Below are 16,152 nucleotides of genomic sequence, written 5' to 3' on the forward strand. Positions count from 1 at the left end.
AAGAAGAGTGTGTTTTTCACCACCCCCTTTCAATATGTGTACTGTGCAAAATATAAAAATGTAAATAAAAAACAAATTACAAAGCAATTGATTTTGTATAGACGAAACCTATTGGTTTTGCCAATGCTTGTTTTATTTTCTGCTTATAGCCGTGGCTGTGGGTGTGTGCGTTTTTTATTGGTTCAGCTGTTATGTCAACTTTTTCTACGTGACATTCTATGAAGCATTACAAACGTGCATACAATGTTTCATCAGTAAGCGGCCACGAGCTTTCACAATCCGTGCGAGTTAACCCACCTTTTCCACACTGTTTTCCTCCTGCTTACTGAATTCATTTATATTTCGTGTGCAGCAAATAATTATTAAGAGGCGCAATGGTTTAACAGAAATCAATGTTAGTGAAATACAGATATTTAGAAAAATATAATAAAAATCTGGAGATGCCGGGGATTGAACCCGGGGCCTCATACATGCGAAGCATGCGCTCTACCACTGAGCTACATCCCCTTACGTAGTGACGTGCTCAAGTTAGATGTATTGAGTAAACAGAAGCTGCAATAGTGTCATTGTTCAATGATAGTGAAAGAGACCTGGGATCAGAGACCAAGTACTAGATTAGAAACGGATCTCACTCTTCTTTTCTACCAAGCTGAACGAGAAGTGTATGTAGAATTAAACAACCATTAGAAAAGAGAGATAGCGCGCCCATACAATAGAATAATAGAAATACAGAGGGCGCCCTCTCCCGTCTGCTTAAGAACATGACATAATACTTGGTATCCTTCGAGATTTGGTTATCCCATCTCCTTCGCCCGTCTTTTGAAAATAAAGTTATATGAAGAGACACAGCAGCAGATCTCAGGGTTACATTTCTTTACAGAATGTTTTTAAATGTGTAGCTTTTACGGAGCTCCCTGGTTCCCGAGGTCTTTGCATGAGTAGTTTCGCCCAGACTTTTGCTTTGCGGTCTGTGACTTGTAATGAGAATGATTTCCACTCATGGATTTTCACTTGGAACGCTCGAATCAAAAGACACCCCGCTGGCTGATACTTGTCTAAGTATAGTGTAATTTGGAATATAGGGGCATATAATCAAGCACGGCGATACAATTATCGCCGCTTTAGTGGCAGAAAACTGCGCGATAATGGGTTTATCACAGCTTTAGCGGTCGTTTTCTGCCGCTAAAGCGGCGATAATTTTAACGCCTGTCCTTGATAATATGCCCCATAGTTTCTTACACACCGCGTTCCCTTCGGCACCTCCTTGAGTTGACACCATGGACATTCATAGTTCTGAACTTTAAAAAAAATACTCCAGGACGCAACCCATAAATTGGAGATCAAGAATTGGCAGGGTAAAAGGAGTGCTGTTATAAGGGGATGAGCATGAAAAGCATAGTCTATCAGTCAATTTACAAACATCTGCTGCAAAGAAATTGACAACAAGGACAAATGTTGCAGCAAATCTGTTCTAGATGACTTAATTGCCATAAATAGGCTACATTTTAAAATATTTTTTAGGGTCAAGACAACTGCTGCAAAGATCTTTGTGAGCTCTGTAATTTTGAGTGGATTATAATAGTGGTAAAATAACTCTGGTGCTTGATCCAGTTCTGGAAGAGTTCTGTGCTTTGTGCAGTCAGAGTTTTAACTCAAAGTAACATAGAGGGTTACTCTGTCTAATGCAAAGCACATCATGTAACATGCAAATCACAGATTTGTATTTTATTTAGATATGTAAATGGGCTGCTGCTTTTGACAATCAGATCATTTTGTTATTGCAATCCTAATATAGCACAGTGATCTATTTACGGGCATCAACGGGCTGCAAGACATGGGTTTACATCATATTGTTTTTTCCCAATCTGTTGCAAAGAAGGGTTGCCTTGGAACATGACAAAGAATTGCTAGTACAGACAACCACAATCACAACCTTACGTTTTATATCCTGATTTAATGTTTCTCCAGACCATTCACTCTTAGCATATCATTTTTACAACGTTGGACAATATTTGATTCCTACCCCTTATCACCATCATTATCCTATGTACTATTTCCATATGGACTTACACACTTGTATTATTTATTGTGCCTCTGTGTGCGATGTAAAGCGCTCTGACACCCTAGACTGGGATGAGAAGGTCTGTAAAAGAATTAAATAAAAACATTTGTAGGTACCATTCGAGGCATTAGTTGGGTAATTACTCATGCGCACAGATAAATCTTGCATTCTTACCATTGTAGGTGTTACTCAAGCCATTGAACCATTTTCATCTCGGCCCCCCCCTGGGGCCCAGGCAGCCCAGAAACAGTGTTTGCATTTGACATTTCGACCACAGCCCTTCTCATTCAGGGCATAGTGGGCGAGTAAGAATGGATCTCACTGTGGGGGCCAGGCAGGGCACCGGGTGCCAAGCGGGTGTGGGGCACTTATAACGCACATGATTTAGAGCTGGCAAGGTGCAGGCGGGCTGGCCCAGCTTGCTGTCCTTGAGCTTAGAGGCTGTGTGGGAGCGCTCATGCCACTCCTCACATCAGAAGAAAGATTATGACAGCAGCAACAGTTTGTTATTTAAAAAGACGACCCGCTTGCTTGTCTTTCTTTTGGTGCGCAGCAGGGCAGGCACATTCTGTGCAGAACAGGGCCACATATGTCATTGTGGCTCCACTTTTACTATGGAGGCCTTTTTTGCCTCAAGAGAAACAATCAGAAGAGCCACAGCATTTACTTTTACGTTTCTGACTGTGCTGTGTGCAGGTAAGTGCCCTGCCAGTGGTAAGCACTTTAAGTAAATACAGCCTGCCATTGAAATGTCATTCTATGTTGTCTGATATTAAAGTCTTTAACTTTTCAAATAAAAAACTCTGATCTGGTTCTCGGCAAAGACTGTAAGAACCCTTAAAGTAATTCAAGACAGTCATGAAGTCCTCTATTACATTTCACTCATCTCTCATCTCAAAATCTTTATTTCGGTTCTTTTAAACCATAAAAGATACATAAAAACACATACGATTCCAAGTACAAATACAAGTAGTGCAGTAAAGAACTTTACAAACAATTATACATAAGGAATATAATGGAAGGGGGCTTATGTGTTCCTATCGCCCTTTTGTTAAGAACATAAATACAGATTTAAATATGTTAAAAAGGGCATCAAAAGTTAAAAAGAGCATAACTCAGGGTTTAAACCCTATTTCAACAACCATTTAATTGTACTCCCATACTTAAATGATTTAAAAACAGTTAATAACGTTTTCTAAGTAATGGATTCTGCAATGGGATTCTCTACTTCATTCATTATACTCTGGAAAGTTTCTCGGAAATACACAACTTTGATCTGGTTCTCGGCAAAGACTGTAAGAATCCGTAAAGTAATTCAAGACAGCCACGCAGTCCTCTATTACATTTCACTCATTTTGGATCATGTTGCATAGAATGCTCCCCTAACCTGTAGAAGTATTTCCTTTTCTCTGATGAGTTTCTGTAGTTTTGGTTTTCATGTAATATGAGACTTGTAAAATGTGACTTTAAAGTGTGAATGGGTGTTAAGGATGAGACATGATTTAGAGCTGTGGATCTGAGACTGAAACCAGTGTATGTCCTTGTCAGTGATTGTCACAGGGGTCAGAAAAGTATCCAGATTGCATGACCATCTATTCATTGGCCTCTTTGCAAGTAGAGAGAGAGAGACGGAATTGGTTACATGTGGGCCAGTGGGTACCCCCTTTCCTGCGTGTTCCCCCATTCCATGTCCACTGCCCTCCCTCTTAGGGAGATCAGATGGAACACATGCCGACTGCACAGCTGACATCCCTGGAGACAGAATAATCACATATGGATCAAGTGAAATTGTGATTCTATCGAAATTATGCGGGCACACAGCTGTGAAGGCACAGACAGCACCAAAGGAAAAAAATGCATAGTTTTATGTGTGGGTAGAGGGGGCGCCAACCGTGGTTGTCGCCCAGGGCGCCACTATTTCTAAAGCAGGCCCTGAAGCCAGGTGATGTTGTGAACTCACACCATCTTCACCTCGAATGTGGACCATTTTTTTCTGCAGGGCCCAGTCCAAATTGTGATCCCAATCCGACCTTGACTGTATTAGTAGTAATAGATCATTTTAGCAAGATATTGGTTATAGCTCCTGCTCCAGTGTATCTCTGCTCCCTTTCTCGTCACCACATGTGATGCCACGGTCACCAATAGTGACCACCAGTCTATCTGCGTCCATCAGTACCTTAGCCAATGCTTTCTTTCACAGGACCTCATTCACTGTCATACCTTCAACTAAACACTGGGTGTCACTGTTTCACAGGGGCCTTGCGTTGTTCAGCAAAGGTCGTCGTACTCCTTGAAGAATTGTTGTCTCTGTTGCCCCAGATACGCCCACTCCATTGCTCCGCACACGGTTAGGCTGCTAAGAGCCGGGGCCAGGTGTGTTCTTAGTACTACTGCTTTACTTGGTGGATGTTTCCTTGTAAAGGGCAGCTCTCTTCATCAATATACTCTGGGATGTAGTAGCATAGCAGGGTTTGATCGGGTTTAAGGTTAACACTTTGGAGTAAACGTCCGCAACATAAGGACACTTTTATATATAGGAAAATATTTATTGGGTTCAGTACATCCTTGCGCTATTGTGGGCATCAGAGTGTTCAGCTTCGGGAAAACCTATAATAGGATTTTTGAAGGGGCATATTAGCAGGAGAGAGCTATAATTATCGCTGACCCCGCTTAGCGCGGTTTGTTTTATCGCTGGCTATCGCTGGAATGCATCGCCAAGCTAGCGCTGTAATATCAACGCTTAGCGCTATGGCGATAAATATTCCAGCGATAGCGGGATATCGCCGTTTTCCATGGAACAACACTGGTTTTCCAGAGATGTTTCACTGCGTCCTCCTTGCGACACCAATGATGCGTCATATTTACAGTATGACGCATCATGGCACAAGGAGTTACAGTTACGTCAGTATTTCTATTGTATCTGTATGGTGCAAAAGTGACGCATTGCTGGAGTGTGTAACAAAAGTGACTCAACTCCAGCAATGTGTCCTTTCACATGGGGCAAGCCCCATGTGAAAGGGCATGCGTCAGTCTTACGCCTGATGTGACGCATTTGTGTCCTAGAAGTGGCGCAGTGAAATCTTATAGATTTCACTGCGTCACTTCTATGAACCTTTCTTGCGTCGGAACACCCCCCTGCATACATTATACCTGGCGTAGGTATAATGTAGCGCAGGGGTTTACAAAGTGACGCATCTACCTAGATGCGTCACTTTATAAATATGGTGCAACAAGGCACATTTTTTACGCTGCTGGTGCGTCACAAAAAGTGACGCACCGGCAGCGTAAAAGTGACGCACGGCCTCATAAATGAGGCCCTAGGTTTCTAAGGAGGATTTGTTTGCATTGCCTGGCAACTATTAGTGAATGCTTCGATTACCGTACGTTGGAGCTTTGCTATTGCTAGAACTCTATGGTGTTTCTGAACAATCACTGAAGCCCCTCCACCAAAAAGAATTATTGAGGGCAAGGAACTGCCAAGGAATCTACAAATTGATCCTGCTTTAAACAGCATGCCAACACTTGATTCTTAAAGAGGGGACCATCACAGTCTGTGGCAGGAAGTGAGCAATGCTCTTACGGCTGGAAATGTGTATGCCACTTCCCAATGACAATCATTTTTTCCACCAGATTTCTTGTGTTATGTTATGTTATGTTAGTTGTGTTTGTAGTGCATGGCTGCCCTAGCAACAGGGCGTCCCAGCGCTTGCAGCGGGGTGCTATGGAGTATACAGTGAAGTGAGCCAGATTGGCAAGCTGAGCTGGGTAGCTTGTGCTAAATGGAGGCGAACAACCAGGTTTTTATTTTTTAACCGTGCATTGTTGTTACAGTGATTTTCACAGTCTGCATAATGTAAATGTTTCAGAAATTGCACTTTGAGCTTGACTTTTAAAGGAGAGTTGCCCATGCGTTCTCAGGCAAGGGTCAGGTATTGACCAGATTGTATCATATTGAGTTGCCAATGACAAGCATTGAATCTCCAAAGGTCTGGTGATCAGTATTTTTATAAGGTGAATGGATAAGGTACCGATTGATTCAGGGCCCAGGGCACACTTGAGCATTGCACAGTGAATTAATTAGGCTGAATAAAGGGCGTAATGGTGCCGTTAACATTTTGTCACAATTCAGAAGCGTCAAGATTATGGGTTGAGGGGCTATTTCATTCATGGCCAGGACAGCACATCAGGCAAAGTGGAAATGGGACCATGGGTTCTCTAACATTGACCTGTTCTGGAGAGTTTGTGGTGTGCATTTCTTCCCTTGTGATTCCTCTGCCCCAGAGCAGTTGACATTTGAATCAGCTGCTCGGGGGAAAAGGGATGGGAGTCACACACAACATTGGAGATGAGCAGCAGTTAAAGGTAGAGCTTTCCATCAAGAAACTCCAGTGATGTGATTGACAATTTCATTATCTTTATTGAGACTTAGCTAGAATGCTTGAAGTATATGAACTGAAGTGTGGCTCTTTAGGTGCATTGAAAAGCCTCTAAGTGCTTGTTAAAGTCTCACTACTTTATGCATGTGCTCCTGACCTGTTGTGTCATCATACCCACATTCCATGCAGGTGATATGCTTATTTTCAGATGTAGGTTATGTTCTGTTTAGAGTGTCTGTTAAAGTTTCTGTTTCATAAGGCAGTTACATCTGGACTTGTTGACTGAATGATGTACCACTGTGCTGCAGAAGAATAAAGTAAGAAAATCACATCTTGTTTGGATTTATTTGCTACAGTGCTCTTGTGGTATTTAGACCTAAAACGTAGTGGGTGTGTTATAAAGAAAATACAGATTCACCATCCGTTAAAAATGAGTTAAGGGTTAGTTGGACAGAAAACACATAGGAGCTTATGAAGAAGGTGGTTCATTTTCATTGTTTATTTGAAAAATATACAGCAAAGATCTGAAAAGAAAATATATAACAACTTCTGGTAACATAAAAAAATATAATTTTGAAGCGCTTTTTAGATTTGGTCGTTTTAAATATTTTCACAACACATGGGCTGGACATTTACTTGTCCTAAAAACATACGTCTGTTTCTTACACCTCCTAACTAGGATCATTGTCTGGTACTGATTATGATCTGCTTGCTGGGCTAGTATACTCTGCTTTTCATGATCAAACATAATGACTCCTGTCATGTCTACTTGGTAGGATGAAAATACATCAATAAGCTGTCCCTCAGGGTCTGGATTAGATTTGGGTTGTGATGGAACATCATTTGATTTCCTAGTAAAACAATGTTTTCATGCTTGAAGGCCAAGAGGCCAAGCACATGGCCAACTCTTCACTATGTAAGCATCCACTAGCGTAATATAACATTTCCGCTAAATTTTTGTACCTATAGTGGAGTGCATTCCATTTACCACCTCTGCCAGAATTGGACGGATTTTCCAATAGAGCCCTGTTTTATATCTGTCCCTGAACCTTAGCAACCTTGCCTCATACATTGCTTCGATGCACTAGAAAAATTCTAACTAAAGCATATATACTTGGCTCAAGATCTTCCTTCTAATTTTTTTAAATTAGGAATGAGTTGTGTTATGGGCTCTTCCCACATTAACGCAATTTTCTTGAGTTGTGTTATCTTCTGCTTCATAAAGAACCTTCCTATCTCAGGGGCTACTCCTAGCTTACCCTTTGGTATCCCTGGTTCTTCCCTTGCCACCCTTGGACTTAAGTAGCAAAGAAACAGAAAGCAGAGATCTCAGAGCTAAGTTTACCGCAGCATTTCCACTCGTTGTCCTCCCCCTGAACCTTCAGAGGATGCTGTTAAGCGTTTATGGACTGAATAAGTCTTGCCACTGGTTTGAAAGAACTTGTGATGTCACTTCCATTCCCCTGGTATTTTGGCGAAATAAAATGTCCATAACATGTTGTGCCCAGCCATTTTACAATAAAACTGCATAATTTAAACTGCAGAACGTTTGCATGGTTTGTACATGTTCTAAGGGGTGGTGAGGTTAAAACTGCTTTCCAGCTCTAAAGTTATTGCTTAAGCAATCTGATACAACCAATTGTTAAAGACTGCACTTCTTACACAGCACGTGTTTGCAGAACTCATGTTAAGACTGTAAACAGGGGTGTAATACAGACCCCTGCAACCCATATGGTGCACGGGTGTCTCCAGCCGAATCAGGGACCCCCAACCCAGCAGGGGTCCTCAATTTGCCAATGCACTAGGGCCCTACATCACATTCTGCAGGAGGCCCCATCGTTTTCTGCTATGCCATGGACTGTAAACTGTAGGGGGAAACGTGCAAGGAGTAAGATACCAAGAGATAGCAATAAGGAAACAGAAAAGTCTGGGAGTCAAAAATCAAGGATACACAAACACAGCATAAACAAAGCAGAATTTCAAGATCAGCACATGTATTAAAGATATACCAATAAACATTTGATAGGGAGGTTGTTCCAAACGGAAAGAGAGCAGCAATATAGATATATATTTACAGCAAATAATTTAATGTTAAATCGAGTGTTTTTGGTTAAGGCCAAGGTCTCCAGATTGGTTGTGGCACAGCTGGTTTCTCTGCAGCATCCACCATCTTTGGAGGAAGTCTCTGTTGACTGGGGCTACCAGCCGGAAGTGAAGAGCAAGTGTTTGCTGACAATCTTGCCTGCTCCGCCATTTGGTTCTGGGGAAGTGACGCAGGACCATCTGACTCAGACACAAAATTGTTCGTTGGGCAAGAGTGATGGACAGACCACGGTGGCGTCGACGAAGATTTGGAGATGGTCTCTGTGCACCAGCAATTCGCACCTTCAGTCCAATTAGGCATGCTACAACTGTCCGGAAGAGGCATGCACCAATCCTGGCCTGACAATCTGCCTTTGTTTGCCAGGTAATTGTGAAAATCTAGTACCACCTGGTTAGATGTCGATGGGCAGAGTTCCTTTATAGATCCCGTGGCTTGCTGGAAGCACTCCTTAAATCCTTCTTCATACCTCTTTCTTGCAGAGTCTTCCTTTGCTAAATAAAACATAACCATGGTTAGCAGTCACCAGAGGCCTCAAATCATATACAGAACCTAGATTTATCACTCACCTCAATCTTGCGCGAATCCTACTCAGCATGGGCTTACACTCATTAGAGGCATACATTTATTGTGCAAGCTCTTGTCTGCCTATTAGAGGTCAATGTACATTCTCTGAAGGCTTGCTTGGCTCTCAAAGTTCTACATTCATTGTATAGAAAGAGTGTTACATTAATGCATTATAGAAGACATGGGCAAGCACTCATTGGAGGCTATCATACATTACTATAGATGTCACAGGGGTCAAATATGAATCCTTGTAGGAACAGATATGTCAGCAAATAATTGATTAAGGCAACATTGATCATTTATTAAGTTAAAAAAGTATTTTTGGTGTCTCCTGTGCTCCTATCCATAGACTCACTCCATTAACCTTACTTGACACTGCAACCAATTGTTGGTGAGACCAGAAATTCCTTCTTAAGCTACATAATGTACTGCTCACCCAATGTTCAGCCTTTATACAAATGCATATATTTACAGGTGTAGGTGTAAATGTAAATGTAGGTGTACTTATATAGCGCAAACCTGTCACCCAAAGGGCATCCTGGCGCTTGCTTAGGGAACCCGTCCTGGTATTCCCCTGTGAGAAACCCCGGCAGGGTGTCCACAAGGTGAAAGTCAGGCATCCCACCGCGAGGGGCCGTTGTGGAGATTAAGCAAGCTATTGCCCAGAGTCGCAGAGTGTGAACCCGTGAGTCGAGGAGGCACCGGGGCGAGAATTATCGAGTCCGTGGAATTTTTAGCCCAAGACCCGCCGAGGCGGGGAATTGAACCCTGGTCCAGGGCCGATCTCACCTTCCAGGTCTGCCGCCTCTAACCCCTGAGCCACACTTCTCCACACTTGGCCACTCCCACTTCTGAAAGGAGCTTTAGCAACACCTCAGTTCTCTTGATAAGCCAATCATTTGGACGTATTGCGGAGGTTCTGTGGTCTAGCGGTTAGAGATGCGCTGAATTTAGTTGGGGGAGGGGAGGCAGGTTCAAATTCAGGCCTCGTTTAAACAGCCAGTGATTCTGGGCAATCGGATAATCTACCTGTGTCCATAAAACATTATATCATCCTCTGGTTCTCTTGTATAGTGTTCCAAGGCGCATGAGCTAAGTTCACACTATGTAAGTTTGCAAAAAAAAGTCAAATGATGAGGTCTTAGCCATAAAAAGAGGTAGTACAAAGATAACTAAGGGACTGTATGGTAGTATGCTGTTCCTCTGATGGTCATGTTCTCTACCAAGATGCAGGCTCCTAGCAAGCAAAGGTGGCAGCATCAGACAAAGATGTTCTTGAAAACATCTTGTCCAAACTGAGCATCATGAAAAAGATGGAGTAAAAACAACACCTTTTGAAGGAGAAAAGCCAGAAAGATGCCACAGTCAGTTTAGCTATGTTGCAGTGTAAACGTGTCTAAAGGCCACAGCTTTTGGTAAAACAGAGGATTTATATTTAAAAAGAGTTTGTCTGTACCACTATAAACATATAAAAAAAGGACCTGTTGGAAACGTTTGTTAAGAATAAAATGTCTATGGTGCAGGAGTTTGGGATTTTAATATAGCCTTATAGCCCGCCGTAGAGAGCTATACTGGCTATTAAAGGCCCTCTCCAGCGTTAAAGGCCCGAGCCGAAGGAGAGGGCCTTTAACAAGGGAGAGGGACTTTAACCACTTTAGTGCTGCCGTCGGCCGTTGGACGTTGCGAGCACTACCTCCATGGTGCTGCGCACGTCCAACGGCCGACGCGGCCCCACCCGTTTCTTAGAATGTTCAGCACTGGCGCTGAACGTTCGACGCACGAAACCGGTTAATAGCTGGTATAGCCCATCTACGAAGGGCTATAAGGCTATTAGAACATTCTGCCACTAGAGGGCAGAATGTTCTAACAAAAAAGAACACAGCTTTCTGGAAGCATGAGGGGATTGGAATCCCCTCAGGCTCCCTGAAGCCTTTGTTCACAGCCAGAGCTGTGAACAAAGAAACATTGGAATGTTGGAGCTCCGGGCTTATACCAGCCATTATAAGCCCGGAGCACTCCATTGTTTTCAATGGAGCTCCCAACATTCCAATGTTCTAATAAATGTTATTCTTTACAGGTTGAGGAAAACCGCTTTTTGCGACAGTTGCTGAGTCTACCACCATCCACCTCTAGTCTTATTACCCACTTCGAGGTAAACCAGGCATTTATAGCAGATAAGATTCATCTGGCACCACTTTTACTATGGGTTCGCATTTGGCTAAACCTAGCTGCTAAGCTTTTTTAGGACATTATACTCGACTGCCTAATGTTGGATAAGGCTTATTCTATACCTTGGTTGAGCTATATACGGGACACTTTTGGATGCTCAGGTTTATCCTCCTGGTTCACTGATCCCAGTCGTATACCAAAAAACGCTATGGAGGAGAGGAATACATTATTTAAGGACTAAAGTGCAAACACAAGATTGAAAATTGAGTTATCTAAACCATCGCTTCTGAATTACTGTAGTCTTTTACACACAGACAAAACCTCCCTTGTACTTATCTCTGGAATTGTCAAGATGGGAGCAGTCACTTCTCTTTCGCTTCAGAGCAAGGTTAATTCATTGGTCCTAACTTAAAAAAAAAATTAGATCCAAAGGGGAACATCGTATTCACTTGTCCCCGTGACAATCATTCTGCACAATCACCGTTGCACTTTATGTTATTTTGAAAATTGCACAATTCAGCACGAAAGCACTTTCTGTTACGGAGGCTAGGTTTCCCATGCTGTAGACCAACTCTCCTCCACTTACAATTCCTAAGTTTACCTGAAACTGTTTACTGTACCTGTGCCTTTTTGAAAGCAGCCATCAGGACTAGAAAATCAGGATTATTGGTCAGAAATTAATGTGCAATGTGGCTTAGATGGAGCTCGGTTGAGATGTTTCGGTTTAATTTTGGGGAATTGTAGGAGCGCAAAGCGGACCCGTTTCAAGGTGTTTGTTCTTTCTCCTTTCCCATCATTCTTTTCAAACCTCTGCCATTTTCAATACTAGTGCAATGGTGCTTTACAATTTATATATGACTTGCACTTTTTGCTTATTTTAAGTATGATTATTTGATGTACTGTGGAATTTTAAAGCTGTTCATGAATATATATCCTTAACTCTTTTTAATGTAAGATTATTTTTAAATTGTATGTGTGATCTTGGCTATGTGCAATATTTCTATGTACTTTTATGGTCTATTTCTAATCAGACCGAATAAAGATATTGATGATGATGATGGTGTTGTTCTGTCTGTTTTAAAATAGTGAACTGTCTCTTGAGCTGAGTATCCAACTATTTAAATGAGCAGGATAAAATCCCTACATGGAAGACAAATTCCTAAGTCTGGATGTGAAGCAGGGGGAATCTCACACAATCCAATAAAAACCATTACCATCAGAGGTGTGCCTATCTTCTTGCAGTTGGGAGCTTAAATACATGTGTGTATAAGTGTATGTCCTTCTAGTACGGACTGTTAGTTTAAGGAGCATTGTCCTTTCCCACCATGAAGTGATAACAAGTTATCATTAACTGATAAAGGAAAGAGACGGAAGTCAGTACTGAAAAGTCATTTTGGTGAATTTGTCTTTGGAATGGCTGCACCGCCTGCAGTGCTATAGACTGAAGAGAAAGTTGTGTTCATTCGTTTAACACTAACTTTGTGTTCCTCAAAGTCCAATCACTAAAGTACTTCTTTGTAGTGACAAACTTAAATTATTTGATAAGCTGTAAAGCAATGTAAATAACTGTAAATCATTTATACCATATGCTTCATTGAATCCCATCTGACAACGTATGACACTTCTTGTCCAAATCTATGCCCTGCCACACCTCAGGGAAAATGAGGAGACAGAAAAAAATCAGACAGTAACAGCATAAACTTGGGAGATATAGTAAGAGTGAAAATTGGGGCAGGTCATTGGAGCTATGGAAAGAAAGCCATGTGAGCCTTCTTTTCTAAAGTGTTTCCTGGAGGTTCAAAGAAACAGATCTATGGATGGGGGAACAAGATGGCGACCAAGCAGTGAGGTCGTAAGCAGCGCTGGCGAGACTGGGTCAAGTCTCTTCTGGTTGTGGTTGATATGCTTTATTTCGATACATAAAAATCTTAAAAGCAGTAAGTACAACAAATATTTCAAGAAAAAGGCATTCACCAACTGTACATTACAAAACATCCAAAACGATTAAAAAGGCGATAAAAACATTCGAATAAATACAATTAAAAAGGAATTAAATTGATACAGAAAGCCTTTTTGAACGGATCAACCAAGCCCATTTTAAAATTTTTGAGATGCCACAAACTACAAGGGCAGAAGTGTCTGTTAATAAAATCTGTAGGGCCACTGAATATTGGCGGGTGCCAAATGATCTGCACACTGGCTTAAGCCAACGCTTCCTTGGGTTACAATAGTCCGGGCATTCAAAAAGGATATATCCCAGACCACAACGATGCAAGGCTAATGTGTCGGTGCTGGTGTTGATGTAGCGAATATACAATTAAGAGTGAAGCAAGAAGGAGGAAAAGAAAGTATTATTCCCGTATGCTGCTGAAGCGAGGACCGCAGTACAGGCTCTGGGCTGTCTGTTCGAAGATAGCAGAGCGGGCGGTCAGGGATTGACATTCCTACCTGTTGACCAGTTTGGTGGATTCGGGAATGGTCCCAAAGCAGGCAGTGAGCTCCGGGCCAAAGGCGGCGGCGGCAGCGGCCGCTGCGGCCCGCAGATTACAGGGAGAAGTCGTGGCGGAGCGGAGATCAGCAGAGACTGTTTCAGAGTCCCGTCGGCCATCAATCACGGACCCGATGAGAAAAGGCAAAGGGGGGGCCATTGTTAAAAATCGTGTGAACGAGCAAACAGTTGTGGATTTGCTGCGGCGGGAAAAAGAGCAATCTGGACAAGTTAAATCTACCCGCGGTGAGGGAGCAGGCTCAGAAAAACCATTAACTTCAGAGATTAATGAGCAGACTTTAGAAATTGGCCCTGTGGTAGTTAAAGAATCTCAACCAGTGAAGGAAAGGGAACTGGTCTCCGCCAGCTCAGCCACTGTTTAAAACAAACCCGATATCACCGCAGAAATCCCCCCTGTGTCGAGTGTTGACCGTGTTTCGAGGGGAGCCCCCACAGAAGAACTCATATTGGAAAAAAATAATGCAGTAGGGGGTGAAAGCAGCAATGTGAATACTGGTGACTTTATGGCCCCGGATGCGGTTGTAACTAGGAGAGGTGTGGCGCAGCGGCCAGGGCGACTGACGCTGGAATCTGGGGACCACGGTTCGATCCCCGGCTCCGGCGGCAGGTTAGCCCAGCACCATGTGACTCTGGGCAATAGCTTGCTTAATCTTCCCGACGGCCCCCAGCGCCTAGAGACCCTTACGGGTGATTGTGCGCTTTACAAATGTGGACTTTACTTTAACTACAGCAATAAGGGCACCCCACCTACCGGTGGAGGCAAAGGCCCTGACAACAACTGCTGGCTCAATTTGTCTACCAGGGGGCAGCTTAGACTCAGATAAAGACAAAGATCCCAGTGATTGCTTCTTGTTAGTCTCGGAAGGGGCAGAATGGTCCGATGATCTGAGTTCCTCCCCAGGGAATAGTGAACTGGATTCAGACCCAGAAGGAAGCGACACGGACCCCCCAAATACTACCAAGAAGTCAGACTCTATGGCAAACTCATCGACATGAAATAGAAAGAATTTGAAATGTGACTATTCCTCAGCTATGCCTTTTGCAGGTAAAACTCCTTCGGATGCCCCTACTCCTATTCCCACAACCACATTAGAGGTCATACATCAGGCCATCCTCTCCCATAGGGAGGAGACACGCCAGGACAGTAGGAAGGCACAGGCAGCAATGAGGAAGATGCAGGGGGTGGTGAGGAAGCTATCCAAGGCCTGTACTCATATTGGCGAAATGGTGACCAATCTGGAAGAAAGGATCATCTCAACGGAGGCAGAGGCGTCCAATGCCTCTCAGCAAGCAGAAGCTCATAGTGCCCAAATCAGTGACATCCAATGGAAGCTGGAGGACTTCGAAAACAGGCATAGGAGGAACAATCTTAGAGTCTTAGGTATCCAGGTAGGGGCAGAAGGGTCAGATGCTAGGACCTTTATCAACGAGCTGTTTAAATCTGCCTTCCCTGAGATATCTGAGTGGAACTGAGTTGTCGAGGTTCAAAGAGCATACCGTACCCCGTTTAAAATACGAGACACTGCAAGGGGCGATGGAAAGCCGCGGGCTATCTTGGTCTTCCTAGGCTATTTCTTACTTCGTCAGGCAATCGCAGAGAAGGCCAGGCCTGAGTCCAAGAGATCAAGTGGGGGGGTCTCACTTTTTGTTCGCCCCGATTTCTGCCATGCCACGGTGGAAAGGCAATGGAGGCTAAGGCAACTAATTAGGCCCTTTCTGGAGAAGAAAGCTCAGGTGTACCTTATCAATCCAGCACAGCTAAAGGTGATACATGATGGACGGACCCAATATTTTTCTTCAGAAATCACAGCCAAAGACTTTTTGGGGACACTATGAGTTTGTTCATGTTTGTTTTTTCTCTTTCAGGAGTACTTATAGGCTCTGTCCAGCTTCTAGATAAATTGGATGTAGGGTTTCAGTGCGGGGGCGGAGGTGACGGCAACATGGTGGGGTGAACCTTCTTGAGACTTAGTGAGTCCTCTTGCACAGTATGAAATCTAACAATATGTGGGTTCTGGGGGGCAAAATGTCAAGTATTATAATATGACCCAGTCTATCACCGCTCTATCCATCACATGCACAGACCATGGTCTGAACGTTCTCAGAGGGTGTTGGGAGAGGGGGAAGTGGGGTGGGGGGGGAATGGGAGAGTGTAGGGCCGGGGGGAGAAACTCAGAAGAAAAGGAGAATATTGGGTACAATGTTGTGGTTATTTTTTCCAATGCGGAATCTTGTAAATCTTGTAAATCTGCATATTTGGTAGTGGTAAGGTACAATCAAGTCAGAAAAAGCACAATAAATAATGGTAAGTCTTAATATATGTACCCTTAATGTTGGGGGTTTAAATGATTGGGAAAAAAGGCAAAGA

At 43.1% G+C, this 16,152-nt stretch overlaps 1 protein-coding gene and 1 non-coding gene across 2 annotated transcripts in view; both read right to left on the bottom strand.

Annotated features, from left to right (window-relative positions):
- Nucleotides 1–435: 435 nt before the first annotated feature.
- On the bottom strand, nt 436–507 carry TRNAA-CGC (transfer RNA alanine (anticodon CGC)). Its single transcript has one exon. It is a non-coding gene; the product is annotated as a tRNA-Ala (tRNA).
- An 8,041-nt stretch (nt 508–8,548) lies between these two features.
- LOC144799655 (transcription factor HES-7.1-like) overlaps nt 8,549–16,152 on the bottom strand; it is a 59,400-nt gene continuing 51,796 nt past the window's right edge. The window contains exon 4 of the mRNA XM_078671109.1: nt 8,549–9,033. Within this exon, the coding sequence (XP_078527235.1) occupies nt 8,549–9,033 (485 nt within the window). The remainder of the gene's footprint in view (nt 9,034–16,152) is intronic.

This window comes from Lissotriton helveticus, chromosome 12 (assembly GCF_964261635.1).
Source record: "Lissotriton helveticus chromosome 12, aLisHel1.1, whole genome shotgun sequence".
Taxonomy (NCBI): Eukaryota; Metazoa; Chordata; class Amphibia; order Caudata; family Salamandridae; genus Lissotriton; species Lissotriton helveticus.